This window comes from Brienomyrus brachyistius, chromosome 6 (assembly GCF_023856365.1).
Source record: "Brienomyrus brachyistius isolate T26 chromosome 6, BBRACH_0.4, whole genome shotgun sequence".
NCBI lineage: Eukaryota > Metazoa > Chordata > Actinopteri > Osteoglossiformes > Mormyridae > Brienomyrus > Brienomyrus brachyistius.
This window is the reverse complement of record NC_064538.1, coordinates 9,952,435-9,974,732: the sequence shown is the minus strand read 5'-3', so window position 1 is coordinate 9,974,732 and position 22,298 is coordinate 9,952,435. Positions and strand designations below refer to the sequence as shown.

General features: G+C 41.5%; 4 protein-coding genes across 5 annotated transcripts in view; 1 reads left to right on the top strand and 3 right to left on the bottom strand.

Annotated features, from left to right (window-relative positions):
- Positions 1-147: 147 nt before the first annotated feature.
- On the bottom strand, positions 148-4,986 carry LOC125744568 (ras-related protein Rab-7b-like). The gene is made up of 6 exons (XM_049016546.1): positions 4,887-4,986; positions 4,118-4,272; positions 3,578-3,704; positions 2,947-3,162; positions 1,391-1,516; positions 148-519 (listed from the first exon to the last, which is right to left on the bottom strand). The coding sequence occupies exons 2-6, from the start codon at positions 4,159-4,161 to the stop codon at positions 436-438; spliced, it is 597 nt and encodes a 198-aa protein (XP_048872503.1). The 5' UTR covers positions 4,162-4,272; positions 4,887-4,986; the 3' UTR covers positions 148-435.
- A 2,376-nt stretch (positions 4,987-7,362) lies between these two features.
- ppil1 (peptidylprolyl isomerase (cyclophilin)-like 1) lies at positions 7,363-9,490 on the bottom strand. Its single transcript, XM_049016547.1, has 4 exons — positions 9,334-9,490; positions 8,338-8,492; positions 7,731-7,799; positions 7,363-7,633 (listed from the first exon to the last, which is right to left on the bottom strand). The coding sequence occupies exons 1-4, from the start codon at positions 9,387-9,389 to the stop codon at positions 7,413-7,415; spliced, it is 501 nt and encodes a 166-aa protein (XP_048872504.1). The 5' UTR covers positions 9,390-9,490; the 3' UTR covers positions 7,363-7,412.
- Positions 9,491-9,736: 246 nt separating this feature from the next.
- LOC125744560 (proline/serine-rich coiled-coil protein 1-like) lies at positions 9,737-17,602 on the top strand. Of its 2 annotated transcripts, none has more exons than XM_049016539.1 (9): positions 9,737-9,904; positions 10,078-10,118; positions 10,212-10,272; positions 11,615-12,605; positions 12,692-12,770; positions 13,325-13,444; positions 13,919-13,979; positions 14,807-14,893; positions 15,269-17,602. In XM_049016539.1, exons 2-8 carry the CDS (start codon positions 10,100-10,102, stop codon positions 14,862-14,864), a joined length of 1,389 nt encoding a protein of 462 aa, XP_048872496.1. In that variant the 5' UTR covers positions 9,737-9,904; positions 10,078-10,099; the 3' UTR covers positions 14,865-14,893; positions 15,269-17,602. The 2 variants fall into 2 exon arrangements, with proteins under 2 accessions (XP_048872496.1, XP_048872495.1); XM_049016538.1 differs by having other exon boundaries at positions 14,807-14,897.
- The window catches only part of LOC125744550 (cadherin EGF LAG seven-pass G-type receptor 2-like), a 48,848-nt gene continuing 44,142 nt past the window's right edge, over positions 17,593-22,298 (bottom strand). The window contains 3 exon segments of the mRNA XM_049016519.1: positions 17,593-20,864; positions 21,003-21,234; positions 22,063-22,272. Of these exon segments, the coding sequence (XP_048872476.1) occupies positions 20,858-20,864; positions 21,003-21,234; positions 22,063-22,272 (449 nt within the window). The 3' untranslated portion in view covers positions 17,593-20,857.

Genomic DNA, 22,298 nt, shown 5'->3' with positions numbered 1-22,298 from the left:
GTATATGACCGTCGCAGACAATAAATCATAAAATATGAGAATAATAGATCATCGTGTTACAGTAAATGTATATGTTCTTATAGCTCTTACTTGTTATATTCTTCAGAAAGTTTCACATCAGCCCAGGTTGGGGAAACATTAAAATATATATTCATTATCTTCTTCTTATCTTCTGTACACTTGTGCATTGTATAAAAGACAAGCATTATTTCTGACTAATGGTATACTATAACACGAGACATTACACATAACATCAAACAATACACAAATAATAATATCAACAGAATAAAATATGGAAATTGAACCACATTTAAATGGGCGTCATTAAAAGGGAAATACTGTTTAACTAGTGGGACAAAGTCTCTGGCTCTACTGTAAATGAACTTGAGACTCTCTAGGTTCCATCTGCACTAATCGTCTTATGGAATTAACCTTCTACGCGCAGCAGGTCTTCCGCCCTTTGTTGTCCTCCTTCAGTTTGATGGAGTCTGTCAGGTTGCTCACAAGCTTCTCTTTGTGCTGCCAAAAGGTGAGGTGGGGGGGGAGCATGGTTAGACTTTTTTTGTCACCTTTCAAGACGATGCCGACCAATCACACATCATCAGCCTAACAAATAAATTGCAGAACATCAGATACATGGAATCTCTACACACATTCAATGAGAATAATGTTACCTGATACCCGCAGAGTTGTGGCAATGAATGTGTCGCCTGACATTTTTGTGAAACAAAGACTATACAGAGTGGACACATCACTGTCTCTACCTGAAGTGGTGGAATGAATGTCAATAGAGTTTGTGTCCAAGGCAGCTCTATAGTAAGAGCAGATCCAGGGCTTAATCCTGGACCCTGCCAAAGGGCTCACATCAGACCGTGACAGACACACACGTGCAAACCTGAATCCATGTGCTCTGATGCAGCTGCTGTTCAGCCTGATTCTTTTAGAAAAGGTAACAACCCGAGAACAGAGAGCGGGGCGACGTGACGGACTTTCGTTGGGTCCAAAAAATAACTTGGGTGTGTCTATTCCAGGACTTGGTATTACATGACAACAAAACCACATTGTACGCTATATGCCAAACGAACAAAACATGACTAAAAAGATTTGGAGCTGAAGCCTCCCTAGTCAGACCCTGGTGCCATCACTGGTTTAAGTGATTCAAGACCCCTCGCCATTTTACTAAACATCCAGGACTTCACTGTTGAGTAGAAATATGATTCTTGAGTAACCTGTCAGTTCTTACCACCACCTCTGTCACTTTGAGTCGATTTAAGCAAGTCCATTCCTACTGTTGCCATTCAGGGAGGTGACGGGGGCTCTGCTGGAATGAGTGTACATCTACCCTGGTCTAGAGGAGTGTGAGTGGGAGTGATGGTAGCAGAGGCCTTACCCAGCAGAGGGCATAGCTGGCTGCTGTAGCGAAGGCCTTCTCCACATTGATGCTCTCCTTTGCGCTCACCTCGAAATAGGTCAGGTTCCTCTCGTCACACCAGGCCTCAGCCTCTGCTCGACTCACCTGCAAAAGTAATCACCTTCTTAGGGATGCCATGACTGGGCTAGAGTGGTCTCAGGGGTGCTGTAAGGTGGGGGCGAGGGGTAGGGGGGGGCAAGGATGATTCCAAGGGGCCCTAAAAAATTTGGAATATAATTGGATTGGTCTGGGCTGAGAGTACCCCTGGAATGGATGAAGTGAACATATCATCCAAACGTTGTAACAGGTGTCATGGTCGTCCTGGCCTACACCTCAAGAGAGAAAGGTTCTGCTAATAATAATTGTATGAAACCGACCAGAAACCCAAAAGTCTTCTGTAACTGCTTATCCAGTACCAGTTCACAGTGTATAAAGCATGTGTGCAGTTTGTCCAAACATTTCTTAAATGGGCATGGATCTAGCCATCTACAGTGTTACATGTACACACGTATGTCATGTCCTGCCCTGCCTGACCCTCCTGTTGCCTTCCTGGTGTGACCTTAATGAGTCACATCTGCTAATCGCTTGTTCTACCTCTCGTTCCAGCTCTTGTGGGATTCACTCCAGCTGCCCCTGGTTAGAGCCCTTGTTAGCCCTGCTTATAAGTGCTTCCCTGTCTTGTGTTAGTTAGTTCCATCATTGATGTTGTGTGCCCTTGTCTAGTGTGCCTTCTTCTCTCCCTTTTGATCCACCGTGATCCTGTTTTGTTTTTTGTCCTGTTAAGTTCAGTGAATGAACCCAACTTGTTTGCCCTGAATCCTCAGTTCCTCCCCGTTCCTTGACAACGTAGACCAACATATTTAGTTTTTTTGTTTTTTTTTGTGTTTCCTATTTGTCACTTGATGGGTCCCATGACTGGTTGGGGTTTCTGCCAATCAGTGTTGTGCAATGAACAGCCTGCAAAGTGGGATGAGCAGAATGTTCAAAGATGGCTGCTCCTGAGATGGAGTGGCTTGGCTGAAGCTTGTGAGGATTTTGTTTGTTTTGTTTGTGCCTTCCTTTATGCTATCTCTTGATGCTGACTTTTTTTTCCATCTTACATATATTCACGGGGTAAGAGACTGGGTAGGGAAGAGGTACATACCTACACATCCACGCAGAGCCACACTCAGAAAGCGGGAAGGTGCCAATCCTTATGTTATCCTTGGACAGTATGATTAATTAGTTTTCTTTTCTTTGTTTTTCTTCTTGATAGTAAGTATTAGAGTTTTGAGATCTGTTTTATTTGTTTCTTTTCTTTGGTTCCTTCCTTGTCCCTTATTCCATTTAGTGGCATAATTATTTGCATAATCCATAATATTGGGTGAATAAAACGGCCATGATATTGAGTCTTCCCAAATCCGTGCAGACTACATTATTACATTACTACATTATTACATTACTACATTACTCTTCTTCCTGCTCTTAATGCACTTCAAACCCCTGCCCACCTGTTACGGCCTCCTGACTTACAGCAGGGGCATAGCCAGTCTCACCTGTCTGTCCTTAACATCTGCTTTGTTGCCCAGAACAATGAATGGTAAGCTAGAATCTGCTGCCTGGCTCTGCTCCAGAATGCTCTGCCTCCAGCTGTCCAGCTCTGTGAAGGTGTCCCGGTCTGTGAGGTCAAAGGTCAGGATGCAGCCATCCAGCCCCCTGTAGAAAAGCGAGACCATCGAGCGGAACCTTTCCTGTGCTCCAGTATCCCAGACCTGCCGGAAAAGGTGTACTGTCATTGCAGCTCAGATGATTTGGGGACAGGCAGGTGCAGAGGTTTGCCCGATTACGTAGCATCACATCCCCCCAGCCGAGCACCTGTCCCTCTAAGCCTCTGCATGGACCTTTTTGAGTGGCAGGATTGTAGAATCATGTGTACTGAGTAATTCTCCTCGCACAGAAATAAACACGCAGTACATTATAGCACTAAATCTCTGTTCCAGTGCTTTGTCAGTGTGCGTCAGTGCTGATAGTAGGTCTGTGCTGTGCATTGTGTTGGGTTCTGCATTATTGTGACTGTCTGTGTGGTACATCATTATTGAGCATGATGAGGTTTAAGGCCGGACAGCATGTCTGTCTTAAATGGGTTGGGTGTGTAGCATGTCAGTAATCACTCTGAGGGCAGCTTACCTGCAACCTAACAGCCTGGCCATTCACACTCATGCCCTTCTGTTGGATATTGGCTCCCAGAGTGCAACGATAGTCCTCATAGAAGATGTTGTGTATGTACCGGTGCAAGATGGAGGTTTTTCCCACCCTAAACATCAGGACCAGATGGTGATGAAACTGAAATGGGCTACTTAAGCAGGAACTACCATCACCTACATGAACATAGTTAGTTGAGAACCAAAAAGTTGAATGAGACACATATATCTCAGCCCAGACAGAGGACTACTGACAGTATTAGAGTGTTTACCAATTCAGTTCAATTCAAATGTATTTATATACTCACAATATTCATAATATTACACAATATTACACAATCTAACCAGACCCAAAGGGGGAGCACATCCTCCAGGGGCCAGCAGAGGAAGCCCTAACCCTAACCAGACCCAAAGAGGAAGCCCATCCTCCTAGGCCTGGCAAGGGAAGTCCAAAATAGTATTGGCAGAGTGTTTTTCTTTTGTAACAGTCATTTGATCTCTTTTAGATAATAAAGATTTGTCCTACCCTAGTGATCCCAATATAATGATCTTCAGGTCAGTTTGCCTCATGGGAACCAGTTCTGTGCTGAGCTGTGGCAGAGTTCCTTTCCAGTGGGGTTTGTCCTCTCTCTGCACTGAAAGCTTCTGCAGTCCAGTAAGGCACAGTGCCCAGTTATGTCACTGAGGAACAGTTAACAGTGACAATTTTGATTAAAAGTTCACACAGTCAGTCCTCTTAACCACCCTCAACACCCACCCTCAGTGGCTCAGCTCCTCCCCATCTCACCAGAAACAAGTTTCCAAGATTCAAGCCTTCACATGTTGTTAATTAGGTGTTTCCTGAACCAAGTTGCCTAGCATTTGTAGCATTAAAAATAAGGAATAAGTCATCAGTTATTTCAGACAACAGACTAACTTTGAGATTTTAGATATTCACACTCAGGGATTAGTTAAAAGAGGTAGCATCTGTCACCTTGCAGCACTGTGTGCTTTGCTGACGTGCTTTCACAGGTTAATAGTTGTCAATTTGAATGCAAGCCCCTTAAGAAAATAATGAACAATAATGAAAATACTGAACTTTTCCCCACAGACATTCCCCATCAGGACCCTGACCGCTCTGAGAAACCTGTGAAAAATACTATGTAACCAAGTTCTCTTGAGATTCCAAGCTGGAGCAATACCACAAAAGAGAGATCGGCTGCAATGAAATGACCAGGCCTAGTCCCTTAGGGCCAAGGGATGCTCTAGTGTTCATTCATAAATTAATGAAGGGACTTTAGGCAATTGCCTCTTACCTGCCAGGTGCCTGTTGACGCTGTGGTTCTCTAGCCCTTGAGGACTGACACAGCTTATTATACTGGTTCCTACTGTGCTCTATAGTCCAATGACTGCAGTGTGGTCTGTTATGAAATCTCCTCCTCGCAGGAGACATGCGAGTCACGCCCCCATCGTCACTCTTGAGAGTTGTCATAACAGGATTTGTCAGGTGAAAGTCTCTCGGCACGGAATGTGGTTATTGTTAGTCATCAACCACTGCAGGAGTGTGGCAAGTCTGGAGTCAGTCCCAGGGAACATACGGGATGAGGTAGGGGACAGTCTGGAATGGATGCCAGGTGAACACCCCATACATACTCTTAGATTATTTGGAGCGGTGTTTCTCAACCCAGTCCACAGGGACCCCCAGTCCACATTTTTGCTCCCTCCAGCTCCTGGTAGGAAGAGACAACTTGCACTGTCTCCAAGGGCCGGCTTGAGAAACATGGTTTTAAATACTGCTGCATGTCTTTGACTAAAATAAACTTGGACAGAATTGATCAACTTCACACACAGTCAGGGCAGGAACTGAGCGAACAACAAATATAAGGTCACTACGCTATATCCCGCTTGTTATTATTAATAATGGAATATGACTACTACAATATTCTAAGGATGGAGGGTTTGAAGTTACAGTATTTTACCCACTTCTCTCCTCAGTGCTATTCTCTGTCTGTCTCATAATGATTTAATTAATAGCGAAGATCAGTCTGAAGCAACCAGTTATCTGCCTGTCCAATCACTCTGTTCAGATGTCTATCTGATGTTGGCATGTTGACATCTAAGGGACAAGCTCTAAGTTGTGCCAAGCATCCTAACATCCACAGGATGGTAACCTCACACCACCATCTCAATGACAATGCATTGGGTCCGATAATCAGGGGTGAATTAATGCATAGGATACCCTAGGCTAAAGCCCAAGGCCCTAGCAAACAGCAGGATCCACGAATGAAACAGCTGAGCTTGACAAGACGTACTGCCAGCACCTTGCTCACTGATCATTTATGCTACATTGTTTTCTTCTCTCCTTTGTCTTTTGGCTCAATAAGAGCTCAAGAAATCAGCTTGGGAGCAGACCTCCTAGCAAGCAGGCCCTGAGTTTGACAGGGTATGAAAAGTTCTAACTTTATAAATGGATAAAATTCAAAGTGACTGAACAGAGCTTCATGCAGGGACCGGTACTAGCACAGATAGGAGTGAACCTCACAACAGGACCTAACTAGGCTGCTGGTCCAGCACCACGTAAATACAGCACACTAGCTTATTTCAGGCATATTCACTACTGTTTTCACATCACTATGGAAACAGAAAAGCTGCTGGCAGCTTTACACAACACTTTACACGTCTAACAGATTAGTCATCTGCACCAGTCTTTTTTTTTTACCATACTTCCGCTTTTTGCAGTGTTGCACTTCCGTCTCTGAACGATTGACACATTCGGAGAACTTTCATCCCAAACACTGAAAGATGACCAATGTGACAGACCAATATTCATGGTAACTTCTGAATGAAGATCTTACCTACACTTTATAAAATAATTTATATTACATGACCCTCTTCTTAATCACAAGCTGGGAGATATTCTTCAGAAATTTGAGACTAAGGAATTGCATTAACTGACCACAACTAAAGTAGCAAAACTCCACACGCACCACATTCCTAGGTCACTTACCCACCTCCTTGGATACAGATTTATAGTGTAGCGCTCACAGAACGTTTTGAGACACTTGGTTAATTCTGTAAAAATGTTGCTAATGCATTGTGTTCATAACAAAAGTCTATTGACAAGCATGTTTTACATATTTGCACATCTTCTGCACACATTTTCAAGTGTCATCATTTTGTTTGACTGACTCATTCAGTTGTTTTTGGCATTTTGCAATTAATTGCAATTATAGTCATTGGCTCCCAAACATATACTAAACCTAAATATCTGGTGTTTTTGTATTATTGCGAAGGCTTTACTGATTAAAAAGCACCCAGTGAGCCTGCTTGTTAGGGACGGAACAGCTCTTTTACAACTATGTGGGCTTCAGTTGATTACTACTTGAAATGAATGTTTCACTTAAAACGACTGGTTGATTCTAATATATTTTTGTTAAGTATTTATGAAACCAATACATTTGCAGTATTTTTAAGGACTTAATCATTATGCAATGGAATGCTTGTTTATCACCAGTAATGTCTAAGCTAGGAAAAGTTAAATTGTGATACTGGTGAAGTTGCACTTCACCTGTCAGTGATGTTGTTATGGTATGAGCAGTGGTTCAGTGAAGTTATAGTTAGAGATTGTAACCTTGCTACTATGAAACGTCCTACTATGAAGTGTGGAGTGGTTTAACTACCTGATGTGACTGGAGTGTGGATATATAGCTCCTTTACTTACTTAAAACCGGAAACATACAACGGACAACAAATCATAATATTGCAAAGAAATTAATCATTACCACAAAAGACTGTATATGAAAAAAGCATGTATTTAAAGACTATACAGGAGAGGAAGAAGCTCAGTTGGGCAGGCTGGTTTTGAGGATTTTGATGTCGTCTACAGGTCGGTCCTGAGAGTTTGTCTCCACCATGCCGATACGGTTCACGACCCCCATGCCCCGGCACACTCGGCCAAAGATGCTGTGTTTGCCATCCAGCCACTGCGTGGGTGCCAGGGTGAGAAAGAACTGGCTACCGTTGGTGTCGGGACCTGCGTTGGCCATGGCCAGGATGCCAGCCCCTGCATGCGGGAACACAGAGAGGCCGTTACTCCGCATGAGCCGCTGAGAGACATGTGACACCAAAGCATCACTTACTCACCGCCAGTCACAAATTACCTGTAAATTTCAGCTCGGGATGCAGCTCATCTTCAAACTGCTTTCCATATATGGAGGCACCGCCACGGCCTTTAAAAATAAAAGTAGTAAGGACCCACTTGAAATACAAAAAAAAAAAATCTGTTCAAAATGGCCCCATAAATGGGAAAATTTGTCATGTGAAAACATTAAATTACGGTACCCAATAATTCTCACCATTTATAGCTCTTACTTTCAAATGAAAGAAAATGGCTAACATAAAAAAGTGAATGTTACAGGAATCCTCTCTCTATTGCACATTTACATAAATGTTGATTTATAGTAAGAAAAGCAGCAGTAGGAATGAAGAAACTTCATTGATCCCCATGGGGAAATTCAATGGTGACAATGGAGCTGGGGGCTCTGGGCTTTGCTCAAACGCCCACAGACGCAACTATTCTGCCAAGGCTGGGCTCGAACTGGTGACCTTCTGTTCAAAGTATAGAGGCTTAGCGCGCTGAGCCACACACCATTTAACTGACTGATTACCGTCCATTCGAAAGTACCCGTAAAATCAAAACATAAAATCATAAAATAAAGCAAAGCAACGATACAAGCAGGTAAAGCGAATCGGTGATTAGTTGCTCACCAGTTCCGGTCGGGTCACCTCCCTGTACCATGAAGTCTTTAATGATTCGATGAAACTTGGTGCTGTTGTAGTACCCACGCCTGGCAAGCTCCGCAAAGTTCTTACAGGTTTTCGGAGCATGCGTCCAGTACAGTTCCACAACAATGGTGCCCATTCTGAAATTACAGCCATAACACGTATGGTTTCTCACCGTTCAGTGTTAACAAGCCGTTCATCGTAAAATATCATACTACCACTACCATGTGTTAGAGCAGCTGTAACCACGGACACTTGTATGTTGAATAAGCGAGGCCGAAATATTGTAGCATAAGTTGGAGATGCATAATGTTACCGCCCTTTACTGGACGTTTGCACTTCAGCAACAAAGTAATTGGTTTCAAACTTATCAGTGAATTAAACGCATGTAAATTATGTGACATAAATCTTCGGACCCAATTACCATTCGTAGCCATAAAGATCCTGTAATAGAAAGTTTTTAAAAGCAATTTATTATTCAGTAAAGTAGGATTGTATTAAGATTTTTTTTATTACACTCATAATGTATATCACAGCCCACATTTATGAACCCAAAAATAACTGATATCAAGCTTAATTTGTGTACATTACATTTAATACGGCGAGTTACCCTGTATTCACAATGTTGTGTCGCATTATAAATATCTGGCATCAAAAACGGAATTGTGAAATTTCCTTTATAACTAATGATTCAAAATACGAATTCTGACACTTTCGATACGTGCATTACAAACCAGTTTAAAGAATGTCATGCAAATGATACAGCACATCATGTACTTTGGCCTCATTCTCAGACTCATATAAAAGTGAACAAATGTAAATATTGTGAATTAAGATGCTAGCAGTTTCTGTGATTATTATATTTGACTTTTGATTCACTGATCCAAATGATTTGTCAGTGGGGGTGCACAGATAGCGGTAACATAAGATTATAAAATCGACAAAAAAATCAATTCATTAAATTCTTCTTGGTCCACTTACGACGTCTCCAATGACACTGTTGGCGGTTGCCATGAATCCGGTGGAACACCAGACATCTTTAATGCCAAATGTACAAATTCAACTTAAGCACACCAACATTAACTCAACTCAAACACAATTCCGCGTGCTGGATACGTCAAAAATAGCGTCCGTAAGGAAACAAACACTTTTTAAAATATAGTTGAACATTACACTTTTTAACTGAACATACAATAAAGACAAAAATAGAACTAAACAAATCAATCAAATCAATAGAATACCCATAATAGACATTTAAGATACTATCACTTAAAGTTGGCACACAAGATCAGTTTAAAAGAATAAGAGCAGTATAACGGAATCTGTGTCATGGCGGACAGTTTATGCTACTTGGTGCCATGGAGAAACTTCCGGTTGTGAACCATCCAATCGGAGTGTTCGGTGCAAAATTTAAATCGAACAACAGTGCGTTTGGTATATTAAATTGTAAATGTATAACTGTTTAAATGTTATCGAATTGGTTTTATGCCACGGAAACTGACCCGGTCTTTGAATGAATGCGTTTTCTAATTGATTACTAACGGCTGATTGCGTAAGTTTATCTACCTCCGATACCTATTTGCGATAACCTACAGGTAGTCAATATTTTTCATAGATGAATCACTTACGATTGAGTGCGTTTTATCATCAGATACGTTTTTTTTTAATCCCTTGACCTGAAATCTATTTAGTTACCTAAACGCCTTGTTTCTCTTGTATTTGCAGAAAACATTCACTAGATTTTAAAATGGATAATCTTACAGAAGGTATGACTTCAATTTACATACGCTTTAAATACATAAATAAGTAAATATCAACCCAAGGCATGGTTAACTAGTTGAACTGTACGTGTCTTTCAGATCTTGGTTTTATAACCGAAGAGCAGCTCGATTTTACCTTCGGGTCTCCGGTTTCGGACAGGTAACGAAGTGTCCTGTTATACAGTCGGTCCAGGTGATCCGCATAAACGCAGCAGTTTCTACACTCAGTCGATTCGCACCGTCGTTGCGTAACATGCATTTACGGAGACTAATAAACTGGATTTAGTTGTCTACAATGTGTTTCAGTGTGTAGAGTCGTGGCCAAAAGTTTTAAGAATGACAAGTCCTAGTTTTTACAAAGCTTGCTGCTTCAGTGTTTTTAGATCTTTTGTGCGATGTTTCAATGATATACTGAAGTATAATTACAAGCATTTCAAAGTGTCAAAGGCTATTATTGACAATTACATAAAGTTTATGCAAATAGTCAATATTTGCAGTGTTGGCCCTTCTTTTTCAAGACCTCTGCAATTCGCCCTAGCTGCTGTTAATGAACTTCTGGGCCAAATCCTGACTGATGGCAGCCCATCCTTGCATAATGAATGCTTGGAGTTTGTCAGAATTTGTGGGTTATTGTTTGTCCAACCACCTCTTCAGGATTGACCATAAATTCTCAATGGGATTAAGGTCTGCGGAGTTTCCTGGCCATGGACCCATAATGTCGATGTTTTGTTCCCCGAGCCACTTAGTTATCACTTTTGCCTTATGGCATGGTGCTCCATCACGCTGGAAGAGGCCTTGTTCATCACCAAACTGTTGTTGAATGGTTGGGAGAAGTTGCTCTTGGAGGATGTTTTGGTACCATTCTTTATTCATGGCTGTGTTCTTAGGCAAAACTGTGAGTGAGCCCACTCCCTTGGCTGAGAAGCAACCCCACACATGAATGGCCTCAGGATGCTTTACTGTTGGCATGACACAAGATTGTAGCGCTCACCTTTTCTCCGAATATCATTTTTCCGGATGCCCCAAACAATTGGAACAGGGATTCATCAGTGAAAATGATGTCAGCAGGTCTTTTTGTGGCAGGACTGAAATGCAAATCATCTTATCACTCTTCATAACATTCTGGAGTTTATGCAAATTGCGTCATAAAAACTGAGGCAGCAGTCTTTGTGAAAACCAATACAGTGTGTTTCCTTCCAAATTCCAAAGACTAACTGGAATCTCTAGATTGCCCATAATGTATGATTTTGTGCCTGTGCGTGTGTGTGTGTGTGTGTGTGTGTGTGTGTGTGTGTGTGTGTGTGTGTGTATGTGTGTGCGCGTGCCCTACAAGGTTGCCCTCCAGCCTTGTGTCCAGTGTTGCCTGGGACCAGGAACAGAAGTATGGATGTAATTGTCATCATTGTTTAAACGCATAATCTCTATCACCCATCAGACTCCACCAAATACATTTACACACTATAAGTTCAGCAACATAACCAATATAACTGCATTTCCCACAGTAATGAGCAGGCAAACCAGGAGGTGGAGGAAGAGGTTTTCGTGGGAGCTGTGAAACACGTGGAGCGCTGCGTGGCCAAGAACCTCGACCTCAATGCCCGGGAAGGTGTTGGCAGGGCCTCACCTGGACCGCCGCACTGGACCCCATTAAGCACGGAGAAGTTCGAAGAGGTCTGCCGGGAAGCTAACCGCCTTGCTCGGCAGCTAGAGAAATTGGCATTAAAGGAAAACCTGGAGCAGTCACCCTTAGTCACAGCCCTCATAAGGGCACAGGAACCACGGCGGAGCCCTCGGCGGGAAACCTATGTGGTGAAGGACAGCCCTGTTCGGCTGCTTCTGCCAGATGTCAGCTTGGAGGGCATCTCGTTACTCTCCCTGAACGAAGAGGAGGGCTTGGCATCTCCTACCTCTCCCGTCAATAACGTTTCAGATACTCCCACTGCAGATGGGGCCACTCCCACCAAACGTAAAATCACACCTAAAGTGTGCAAGACCACACCAGTTGTGCGCAATGTTACACATGTGACAAATGAGGTAAAACCCACTGCCAGGACATCAACTGCCGTCAAAGCAATGGTAACACCAACGACTGGCGAGATAGCACCTGCCACAAAGAAGACCACGCCCACGGCACATGCAAGCAAGGGCACACCCAAAAGAGGCTCCCCAGTCACTTCCCCTAAAAAGGAGGTGACACCGATGAAAAGCAGGGCTAAAGCCAGTAACGGCCCTGCTGCCATGCCAGCTACAGGCCAGGCTGTGCTTGTTACTTCCCTCCAGAGGCAATGCAGGAAGCCTGGGCAGGGGATAGGTAGAGGCCAACGCAGTAATGATTCATCTGCTGCTCTGCATCCTGGGAATGGCTCACAAGATAAGGCTGCTGCAGCAATCAGGCCCTCCCTGACCCACAGGACTCTTGGGGCCAAAAAAAATCTCAAGGCTGTCTGCAATTCTCCCCAACCTGTGGCCCCCACCTCGCAAGTCTCCAGCATGGTACTTGAGATATACTTTATAGCTGTCTTCTCTGAGGTATGACCAGATGTAACGTGTAATAACACTAAGCTTTCCCAACCTGACAGGGAAGACCTGCTGCAAGTGCAAAGGTAAAGATGAAACCACTAGCCAGGAGCTTTTCAGGTACACAGGCTACACATGCAGGTAAATCACCTCCTTTTGGTGCACAGTATATACACACCACCCTGGTGAATAAGGCTGTCTGTATTTAGATGTGATTGTGGATCTAGATCATTTTGTTTCTGATACATTATAATGTGTATGGAAATGCTGTGATATACAATATTACATTCTGTTAACTTATAAAATGATCCTATACAAAATGTATATATTTTTTCTATTGTTGATGGCTTCTCTGTATTGTTTTACATACTAATATACTGGTCAAATAACAGTACTTTACACATGTAGACAAACATAGATATATAGCAACTAGGTAGCTCCACCTCTGGGTATATAAATCTCACGTGTAGGGTGTGTAATCTTGGAATGCCATGCAAATTATGTTTCTGGGAGGTTTCATGAATTTGTTCCAATTACTAAATCACTTGTTCAATACTTTGTTATAAAATTCACACATAACACCAATTTTTACTCATTTATTCATCTCTCTGAAGCTGAGGATGATGGATTGTTTTCTGGTTTTAGTAAGAAGCAGGAAGTAGCAGGACTAATTTGTACGCCACACCTATGTGCAGGTCCTGCCCATGTGACCAAGCCCAGCCAAGGTTCCAAGCATCAGACGACCTCCACAGCCTTCCCCAGACCAGTGCTGGGCTGGTCTGCACCCAAGGGCAGGTCCCTGACCTCAGACACAGGTACACGGAGTTATGGAATCTCAGGCACACAAAACAGCAATGGCAAAATAAACTGTTTTGTTTAAAAAAACTTGTATTGTGTTAGTTGACAAGTTATCTTGATCCTTAACGCAGGATTTCTCTCTGCACACATTTCTGTTTTGCTGCATCACCTAGTCAGAGAACACAACACTTGCACTGAACCAGTTATAGAATTGTATAGTTCAGTTCCAATTAATCATTCATTTAATATCATTGAATGATTAAGGCTACTGGCGTTTATTCTGTGTTCATGTTCATTAGCTGCAGCTCCCCCTATCTGTTCTGAATTAAAAGACAGCAGTGAGCAGCAACATAATTCATAAATGTGCTGTAGTAAAATGCCTAATGTCAATGAGCGTGGAATAAACATGCTGCATGTATTTCCTTAGCTCCCCTGCGGGGAATTAGACTCTGCAGTTGTGGGATACTGTCATATATCCTCTCCTTCATTAGGGGTCTCTCGCCTTCCTGTCTACCACGGTGTCCCAGTAGCTCAGCTCCGTTCCAGCCAGAGGTACAGTAACATGACCTATGGTCACTTTGTGATTGACTTTCTGTTGTCTGGTTTCTCTGTCCAATAACTCCCCATTCTCAAAAGTAGCACTCTTGTCTGTGGATTTAGCATTGCGCATACACACATAGGTGAGCACACTCCCACCAGTGGACAGAGAGCACGCGTGGAAAATATGTTGTGTCAACCACCTGAAAAGCAGACAAAAATATCTGTGTTTTTTTTTTTACTGCTGTCATTAATACAAACACGTGAACACCATGAATCCTGAATATCATGTACTTGCAGGATTAAAAGGAAGGTTTTACTGTTTGATAAAATGCTATGATTCCCTGCTGTCTTACGTCTTGCAACAGCATTTTATTACACAGAATGCTGCAGATTTAAATATCTGTCCAGCTTAATGTAGTAGCATTAAAATAGCTTTTTCTGTGACAAGCAAGATATCTGCATTTGCAGTAACATTCAGACTTTCTAAGGGATGCCTTGCTGAAATCCTTGAAGTGCCAAGTTCTCTTTAACTGCCCGTTTTCACTTGTTAGTTGAAGGTAGATTTTACAGTAGATCCCAGTTCTACCCTGCAGAATTATCACCATTTATATGGGCATAGGACTCACATTTACTGGAATGAGGAACCCTAAACTTTTGCAGTATGATACAAGGTTAAAATGCTTCAAAATTTCAAATGCAGACAGGGCATCATTCTTATTATTAGCAACCAGTATGTTACAAGTCAGAATATTCATACAAAGACCAATTTCAAAGGTTTTTGCAATTCATATGGTTGGATGTGCAGCATTTGTATTTAACTACTATTCCTTTCCCTGCAGTGTCTCTCGAGGTGATGACACAGGACACAAGAAAGGGGCAGAGGCAGTCTCCCAGTGAGAGCACCAAAGCAGTGGCTCCCCCTGCAGGCAGGTACAGAGCATGCACACCACTGCTATTTGGCTTTGTGGGTCAGCCTCATTTTCAGACAGTCACCAATCACCGGACACTCTGAGATGCTACTCAGAAAATAATGAAAAACTAAGTTAAAAAAAAAGATGCAATTTGGGCACATATACAACAGAAAGATCCAGATGGCATGACAAGAAATTAAAAAGTATTTTGTTGAATATGAATATACTAATACAGCAGGTATATAACTTGCTATCTGTTATTTTGTAGCCTTTTAACCAGATTTTATTTGTGTATAAAATTTATATATTGGATATTGCTTTTTAATAATTTAACAATGTTATAACAAGCAATAAACATCAGCAAAATTCATTGTTTTTCACTTCTTACAGTGCCTGCACATCTTTCTACTAGAGTGCCACTTTCAGGGGCCATAGAGCTTCTTGAAGCCCAGCAGGCAATCAGAATTTACACAGGGATCGGCGAGAACAAACTAGGCAAAAAAGCACAACAAAAGTGGGGGATAAATGTACAGGATCAGTCAAAACTAAGCTTTACAATGACAAAAAACATGTGATTAATTTAAAAAAAAAAAAAAACTAAGTATGTGTTTGTATGCCAATTTGCTTTTCTGTTCATTAAGTATAATCCAATACTTGTTATATTATGCTGATTGCCAGTTTTTGTAATCACTATAATAATCAAAGCATTTGCATGCGTTGGAATGCTTTCATTTAGCCTCAAAGGTATGGAAGGTGTTTTGTGACAATATTCAATAAATACGTATTTAAACTACATTTTAAATGATACCAGCAACCATTAAAATAATCTGTCACCTATCAAACTGAGTGGGGGTTCTAACCCTAACCTAATATCTGAGTGGTCATATTCCAAACGAAGTCACAAGAGCTCGAGCTCGCCTAGTCGATCAAATTATCATTTATAACCATGTTTTGTCTGTTCTGTCCTGGGGCTGTATTACATCCTAACTTCCAAAATCTTAAACCCATCTAACTTTAGCATAACAGTTAAGTTGTTCTTACTTGCCACCGCACAGTGTTAGCCATAGCTAATCTTATTTAATCCATATGGCTGTTCTTTTATACAAGCAACGAAATATGTGGAAACCCGCCTGGACCCCCACTCATGCCATAACCATAAATAGGATGTACAATCATGGTCATGTTTTAATATATCGTGGGGCTGAATCACAGTAGACCCCTCCCGTATCCAAAGTTTACTTCGGTCCAAAAAAAAAGTTGTCTTACAGTATGTTTTTTCATGATTCATTCGTCCTTTGATAGGTATAAAAAGCATGATTTTGTCTGTACAATTTACTTTAAAAAAATCACTTGTCTATCGTAATTTGTGGTGACCTTAGTCTCCTGCTCATGTGGGCTATATTATGTAGTAAAAAAAGGAAACCCAACAGGTAAAAACCAGAATTTGTGAACATAAATGTGCAATTAGAAACTGTAGCGAGTCGTCATTGGTAACTGCTCACACTTTATGGGTGATTCGGGTTGATTATTGGGGTAATTCACCAGTCCTCAGAGGAGGGGATCAGAACAACTGTCTACTCCAAAGGTGGATCTTAATATGGCCTCAGGACTGAACAAGCAAAAATTAGAATTTTTATATAAATTAGTTATAAATTAAGAATTCATAAAGGAGAATTCAAACGATGATCCATCTCTTGTGAATTTTAATTTGTAATGCAACAAATATTTGGTTTTGTTTAGATTCTGTCCCGAGTTTAATGTGACTTTCACAGATGATTTAACAATTCTTATTATTTATAACAATTTAAATGATTATTAAATAATTTCAAATTTACATATAATCATTTAGACGACATTGAATATTTCATAAAACATCCTCCATATGAAATGTTACTTTCTATTACGCTAATTACATATTTTGTGTTTCCTGTTGGTCTTCGAATTCTGTCTGCATACTGTATATTGCCCTACTCACTACTTTTTCTACCACAAGGTGTAGTGATTCATAAGGATTTGCACCAGTGTGAAATTTCCACCTGAATTTTTAGTTAGTTTTTTTCTTTCATTTGCAGAGACAAGGCAGCCGGTACAATTTCTTGATCAGTTGAGTTGTAAGGGCGATGAAAGCCTTGTGTGATGCAGATTATTATTTTCACTTTTGCTGTCAGTAACTCAGGCCTTTTCTACATGTTCCAAATGACATATTTCTGTGCCCATTAGAATCCGTCAGAGAATTTCATGATTCCGATGAGGTATTTTTATGACCAGGTGCAATGAAAGGGACACTGAAAATGTCTGAAGCAGAAACAAACTGGACCCAAAATATATATAGCATCTTCTGTGTGTTTTTGTTAATACAATTACATTTTTTAACTCATGTGTCATTGTTATTTTCAGTGTAAATGGTCACCCCGTGACCCTGAACGGGATAAGCGGTTTCAGAAGCTGGATGGATGGAACCAATAAATTTGCAATTTTTTTACTATATTTAGTAAGTGCCCAAAACTTTGTGTGGGTAGAGAACCTGTTAAAAATTGGAAAAAAACACTATTTTTCCTTTTTGCTTATTTGCTTTGTGAAAAGCAGTACAGAAGCTTTTCTGTCTTGGATGTAATTGGCTGAATGTTGTGTCCAACTCTGTGAAAGTGAAATAAGACCTTCCAACTGGATACATCTGAATCTCCAGGAAACGGCAAAGACTGACCACATCATGGTCCCGGTCTCAAAATCAGTTTTATTTTCACAGTTGCATCTGGGGTCAAAAATTTCCTAAACACAGCCTCAAATGATGCAGTAATGAACAAAACTGGACCTGAAAGGTGATGCAGAGTTAAAGACTGTTTTGTTGGACAACAAACATTGCAAGTCCTATTAGTTCAAAGTAACGAACCCTATGAACTACAGAGTGATGGCATATTTAAACCACAGATTTGCCTAGTTTAGAAAAATATATATTTAAAAAAAAAAAACTTTTGCTTTCATCTTTGGTCGATTAAAACTGATTACTTGAAGTGAAACCATATGTTTTTTTGCGGTTTAAACCAAATCACCTTTAAATTACTACATTTTAAAACATAAGCCTTATAATTTTTTTAAATAAAAACTCTATTGAGCAGGTAATCTAATGTAGTCAGTTTTGTGTTTTTTTGTACATGAATCACATTTCCAGAGAACAGAAGGTCGCAGCCAAACCTTCAAGTTCATATTGCTATTGGTACAGATTAGGGGGTACAAGTGACCACCAGCCTCAGAGGTTTCAGACCATTTACACACAAGCAGTTGGTATAGCGTTCAAGAATAATTCATTATCTCCACAGTGAATATAGAACATGTTTATATTTAATATATGCATTCTTGAGCAAATCAAAATTGTTATAAACGGGCTGGTTATAGTCATTTTAATTTTGATAGTTTTTTCTTATTGCTTTCCAGTATGTTTGGTACCCCTTTTTCTACAGGGCATGTAGCATGTTGGAGTGAAGTACTTACCATGGAAAAACTCTAGCAAAATGCAACATGGAAGAAAATGTATTACTTTTCATCATTTCCGGCACAGAACAAAAAAAAAATATTAGTCACCAATCAGCTTGCAGGAACCTAATTGCAAGCATGTGGTGACACGTTGCAGGGGTGTCGCTATGTCACTGTGACGTTTGGCGAGATAACGACGGTTTCTATTTCAGGTGAGCAAAGAGCTCATGTGCAGGCTGATGAACCAGAAAACGCTCCCTTCTATTATTTTTTAACTTGTTAATGTCGCACCATAGTTAATAGGCCCATTTTTATGATGACTGCATGAAAATCGCTTATGACCAACTGAGTACGGTTTATATCCGAGACGTAGTTTATCATGTCAATTAAAAATGCTTGTTATGTAACGTTTTGGCACACTAAGGGATTAGACCTATATCGTAGCTCCATGCAGTCGTTAATGGCTCTATATATCATGAATGTCGTACATGATAGGCTATTACCTATGATATATTAATGGTATTGCAATGAAAGAAAACAGCCAGTAAGAGTCAAGTAACACAATCGCAGCAAGATCTGACTGTAGCTAGCAGTGCTTCTGCGAAGACGTACCAGCCGCATCGGGTCTCGTTAACCAGAAATGCATTAGCTGGCTGTTCGTCCTTCACTGGTTCTTCAACACATCAAGCAAAGTGACGATACAAAAACAATGCAATAACTCCAAATTCTGCCGGCATCTACAGTATTTCTTTACACATCACCTTTCAACAATTATAAAAGACATCCTGTGCTTGAGGTTCAGGGAGTTCTGTGCTGGTGAAGGAACTTGAGAAAAGCGGGTGATGCGGCTAAACGCCGGTCCCCGGCTGTAAATGACCGTAAGTATAAAGCTGGGGCGAATTCAAGATGATACTGGAGGAGTGCACTAGGTTTCACTAGGAAATCACCAGGTTTCACTTTTGACAAAATGATTCAGGTCCCCTCCCAGCTTGTACATACATTATATAGCGGATAATCATACATGAATTTCGGGGGGGGAACATGGCAGGTTAATAAAGATTTAAAAATGTCTCGTATAAACATTGAATGTATAAATGGCAGAGGTATTGAATGGCCTTTGTATTTACTGTAAACAAAAGGAGACAGAAGATATGTGCAGTCAAAGGCAGCAGCTGATCGTTCCAGTGAAGTCTACATTAACAGAAACTGCTAAACATTTCAAAACAATTTTACAGTATTTGTTAAAAACGGATGAAAATATACATTTTGCCAAGATTTGTGATGTGAAAGTTATACACAATTTAACAATTTTGCAAAGTAGTGTTTTGCCAACAAGTTAAATAATTTTTAAAAAATCCTTCATGCCAAACACTTTCAATTAGAAATTAAAAACGTCTATAAATTAGTGTCTCAATTTGTTCTGATTTAAAATTGTCTCCCAGGTTTTTTTTATGAAGGCAAAGTGGTGGAAGAGTCATCTGCAGTCTATTTGAACGAAGGCTTGACAGAACAAGAACTCATGCAACAAGGGCTGCACTTTGAGAGGCTTTCCATTCCAGATCAAATTTGTTCATCACTGGAAGCAGCAGGATTCTTCCTGAATATTCACTTTGCCCGTGGTAGCATGAGTAGAGTCGGTCCCAGAATCATTGGGGTACGAATCAAGCCTTTGTAGTCCAGTTCCCAAGGCATGGAATCAAAGTTAGCATCAAGATCAGTCTTAGCATCCAGTTTTAAGGTTAGTCATCCAGACAAGTGTCAGGTGTCTGCTGTGCGACAGGATCCGGGGAAGCTCACTTAATGTGGTCAAGTCCTGTGACTTAGCATAGCTAGCTTGCTTTCATTGCAGAGGATTGGATACATCATTAGTGACCACACAGTTAGCAGCAGATTTATTAGGCAACTACTGCTTGGAAGAGGTGTACAAAATCCAGCCAATAGAAGCCCTTCCTTGGAACTCCTCCCTCTGAACCACAGGGAATATTTAAAGACCCCATGGAACTCTGGAAAGTGACCTGCATCATGGACGGCTGTATAAGACAATCCAGTTAACAGGCTAAAGTATTTCGAAAGCAAACAAGCCCTTATGCCATTTAAAAGTAAACACAACTACGCTTATCCATCACAAACAGTGGTATTGTAGAAAAATCCCTGAAAGTTTTAAGTTTGTTGTTTAAAACTGGTAAAAAGCCAAAAAAGTCCAAAAAAATCAGTGTTTAGGTTCATGAAAAGTTTTTGCAACGTTATTAAAAAAATTCCAGTTGATTCCCAGCATATCCATTTAAACTGAAGAAAATAAAAAGTGCATCAATCCTTTCTTGTAAACAGAAACCAAATGAAGAGAAATCACAGACTCTATATCCACACAGAGCAGCCTGGTCCAGCTAGAGGCAAAGGGATCTGGCACCTGTGTCAGTCAAAGGGAAGGAGAGCGTGAACCAATTCAGCTCCCATCACAGCAGCCCTTTCTGGTCTCTCCATCCCAGCACGATGTAGATGCTGGACACTTTATGACCTGCAATGACACACCTGTGCTGTCTACTGATTTCATTTGGGGTTTGTGTGTAGACCATCTCAAGGCTTTGCCATGAGCAAGTCAGTTAATTTATATATAATATAGTATTTTTGCACCACATGATGGCTAGATACTCACTCTGAAGCGGTGGAGTCTTCATCTGCAGTCCGTGCCTTGACAACGGCACTGACAGGAGCCCCCCCGTTAAGCTTTTCCTGTGGACTTGCTCTGGACCCACCCCCATGACCATCACTAGCGGAAGAGCCCCTAGAGGAGGCAGGTCCCTGGGCACTGACCGACAGCTCATTGTGGAGATGGTTGATAACATTCTTTTCTATAGGAGTGGGGAGGCTCTTCTTCTTCAGAATTCCTGAAGGGACACATGCATATGAAGAGAGGAGTTCTACAACAATTTTAACCTGGGAACAGCAGCAGAAACATACACACATAAACACTCACTATAAAAAATCTGGCTGACCAAAGTAATCTTGAATAAAATACAGATTAAAAAGCTGAATTAGAAAAATCATTAGGACCAAGTCAGCGAACTGAACCTCAAGTCACCATTGCTCGTGCCTCATAATGCACTTTGTACAAGGATAATTTCATTATCCTTGACGCCTACAGCTGTGAATCACAAAGGCACAGTGAAATCTTTCCAGAATATATGTGTAAAATATCATTAAAATATCATTTAGTGGGCGGCATGGTGGTGCAGTGGTTAGCAATGTTGCCTCACACCTCTGGGACCCGGGTTCGAGTCTCTGCCTGGGTCACATGTGTGTGGAGTTTGCATGTTCTCCCCATGTCGTCGTGGGGTTTCCTCCGGGTACTCTGGTTTCCCCCCACAGTCCAAAAACATGCTAAGGCTAATTGGAGTAGCTAAGTTGCCCGTAGGTGTGCATGTGTGAGTGAATGGTGTGTGAGTGTGCCCTGCGATGGGCTGGCCCCCCATCCTGGATTGTTCCCTGCCTCGTGCCCATTGCTTCCGGGATAGGCTCCGGACCCCGCGCAACCCAGTAGGATAAGCGGTTTGGCAAATGGATGGATGGTTCATTTACGTTGTTGCTAGGCAGTGGCCAGTAAGGCTGACTTAGATTATTGTCTGGAAGGGGACATAAGGACTGTTACGTTCTACATTCGAAAACCTACCCACAATCTAATTATGGAGCCCCTGTCCCTTATTGTCACCCTTTACCTTTGTGTGGCTGTGCGCTGGGTTTGGGCAGGCTGGGCAGGATCACAGCACCGTTGTCTTTAACCTGACCTTCCAGCGGTGGGCGCTTGTCCTGAGTCAGGCTGAGCTCTGGACTGGTCAGTGTCTGCACTCTCAGCCTCTCTGTGCCCTCGCTCTCACTGGCTGTGGTAACGAATTCACCTGGCCAGTAAGGCTGACTTAGGTTATTGTCTGGAAGGGGACATAAGGACTGTTAC

Coding starts and splice junctions, on each gene's coding strand:
- LOC125744568 (XM_049016546.1), bottom strand. CDS start 4,161: ATGAGGCAAACTGACCTGAAGATCATTATATTGGGATCACTAGG. Junction 3,163..3,577: donor GCCAGGCTGTTAGGTTGCAG/GTAAGCTGCCCT, acceptor CTTTTCCGGCAG/GTCTGGGATACTGGAGCACA. Junction 520..1,390: donor CCAGCTATGCCCTCTGCTGG/GTAAGGCCTCTG, acceptor ACCTTTTGGCAG/CACAAAGAGAAGCTTGTGAG.
- ppil1 (XM_049016547.1), bottom strand. CDS start 9,389: ATGTCTGGTGTTCCACCGGATTCATGGCAACCGCCAACAGTGTCATTG. Junction 7,800..8,337: donor AGGTGACCCGACCGGAACTG/GTGAGCAACTAA, acceptor TTATTTTTAAAG/GCCGTGGCGGTGCCTCCATA. Junction 7,634..7,730: donor TCCCGAGCTGAAATTTACAG/GTAATTTGTGAC, acceptor TCCCGCATGCAG/GGGCTGGCATCCTGGCCATG.
- LOC125744560 (XM_049016539.1), top strand. Junction 10,273..11,614: donor GGGTCTCCGGTTTCGGACAG/GTAACGAAGTGT, acceptor CATTTCCCACAG/TAATGAGCAGGCAAACCAGG. Junction 12,606..12,691: donor CCTCGCAAGTCTCCAGCATG/GTACTTGAGATA, acceptor CCAACCTGACAG/GGAAGACCTGCTGCAAGTGC.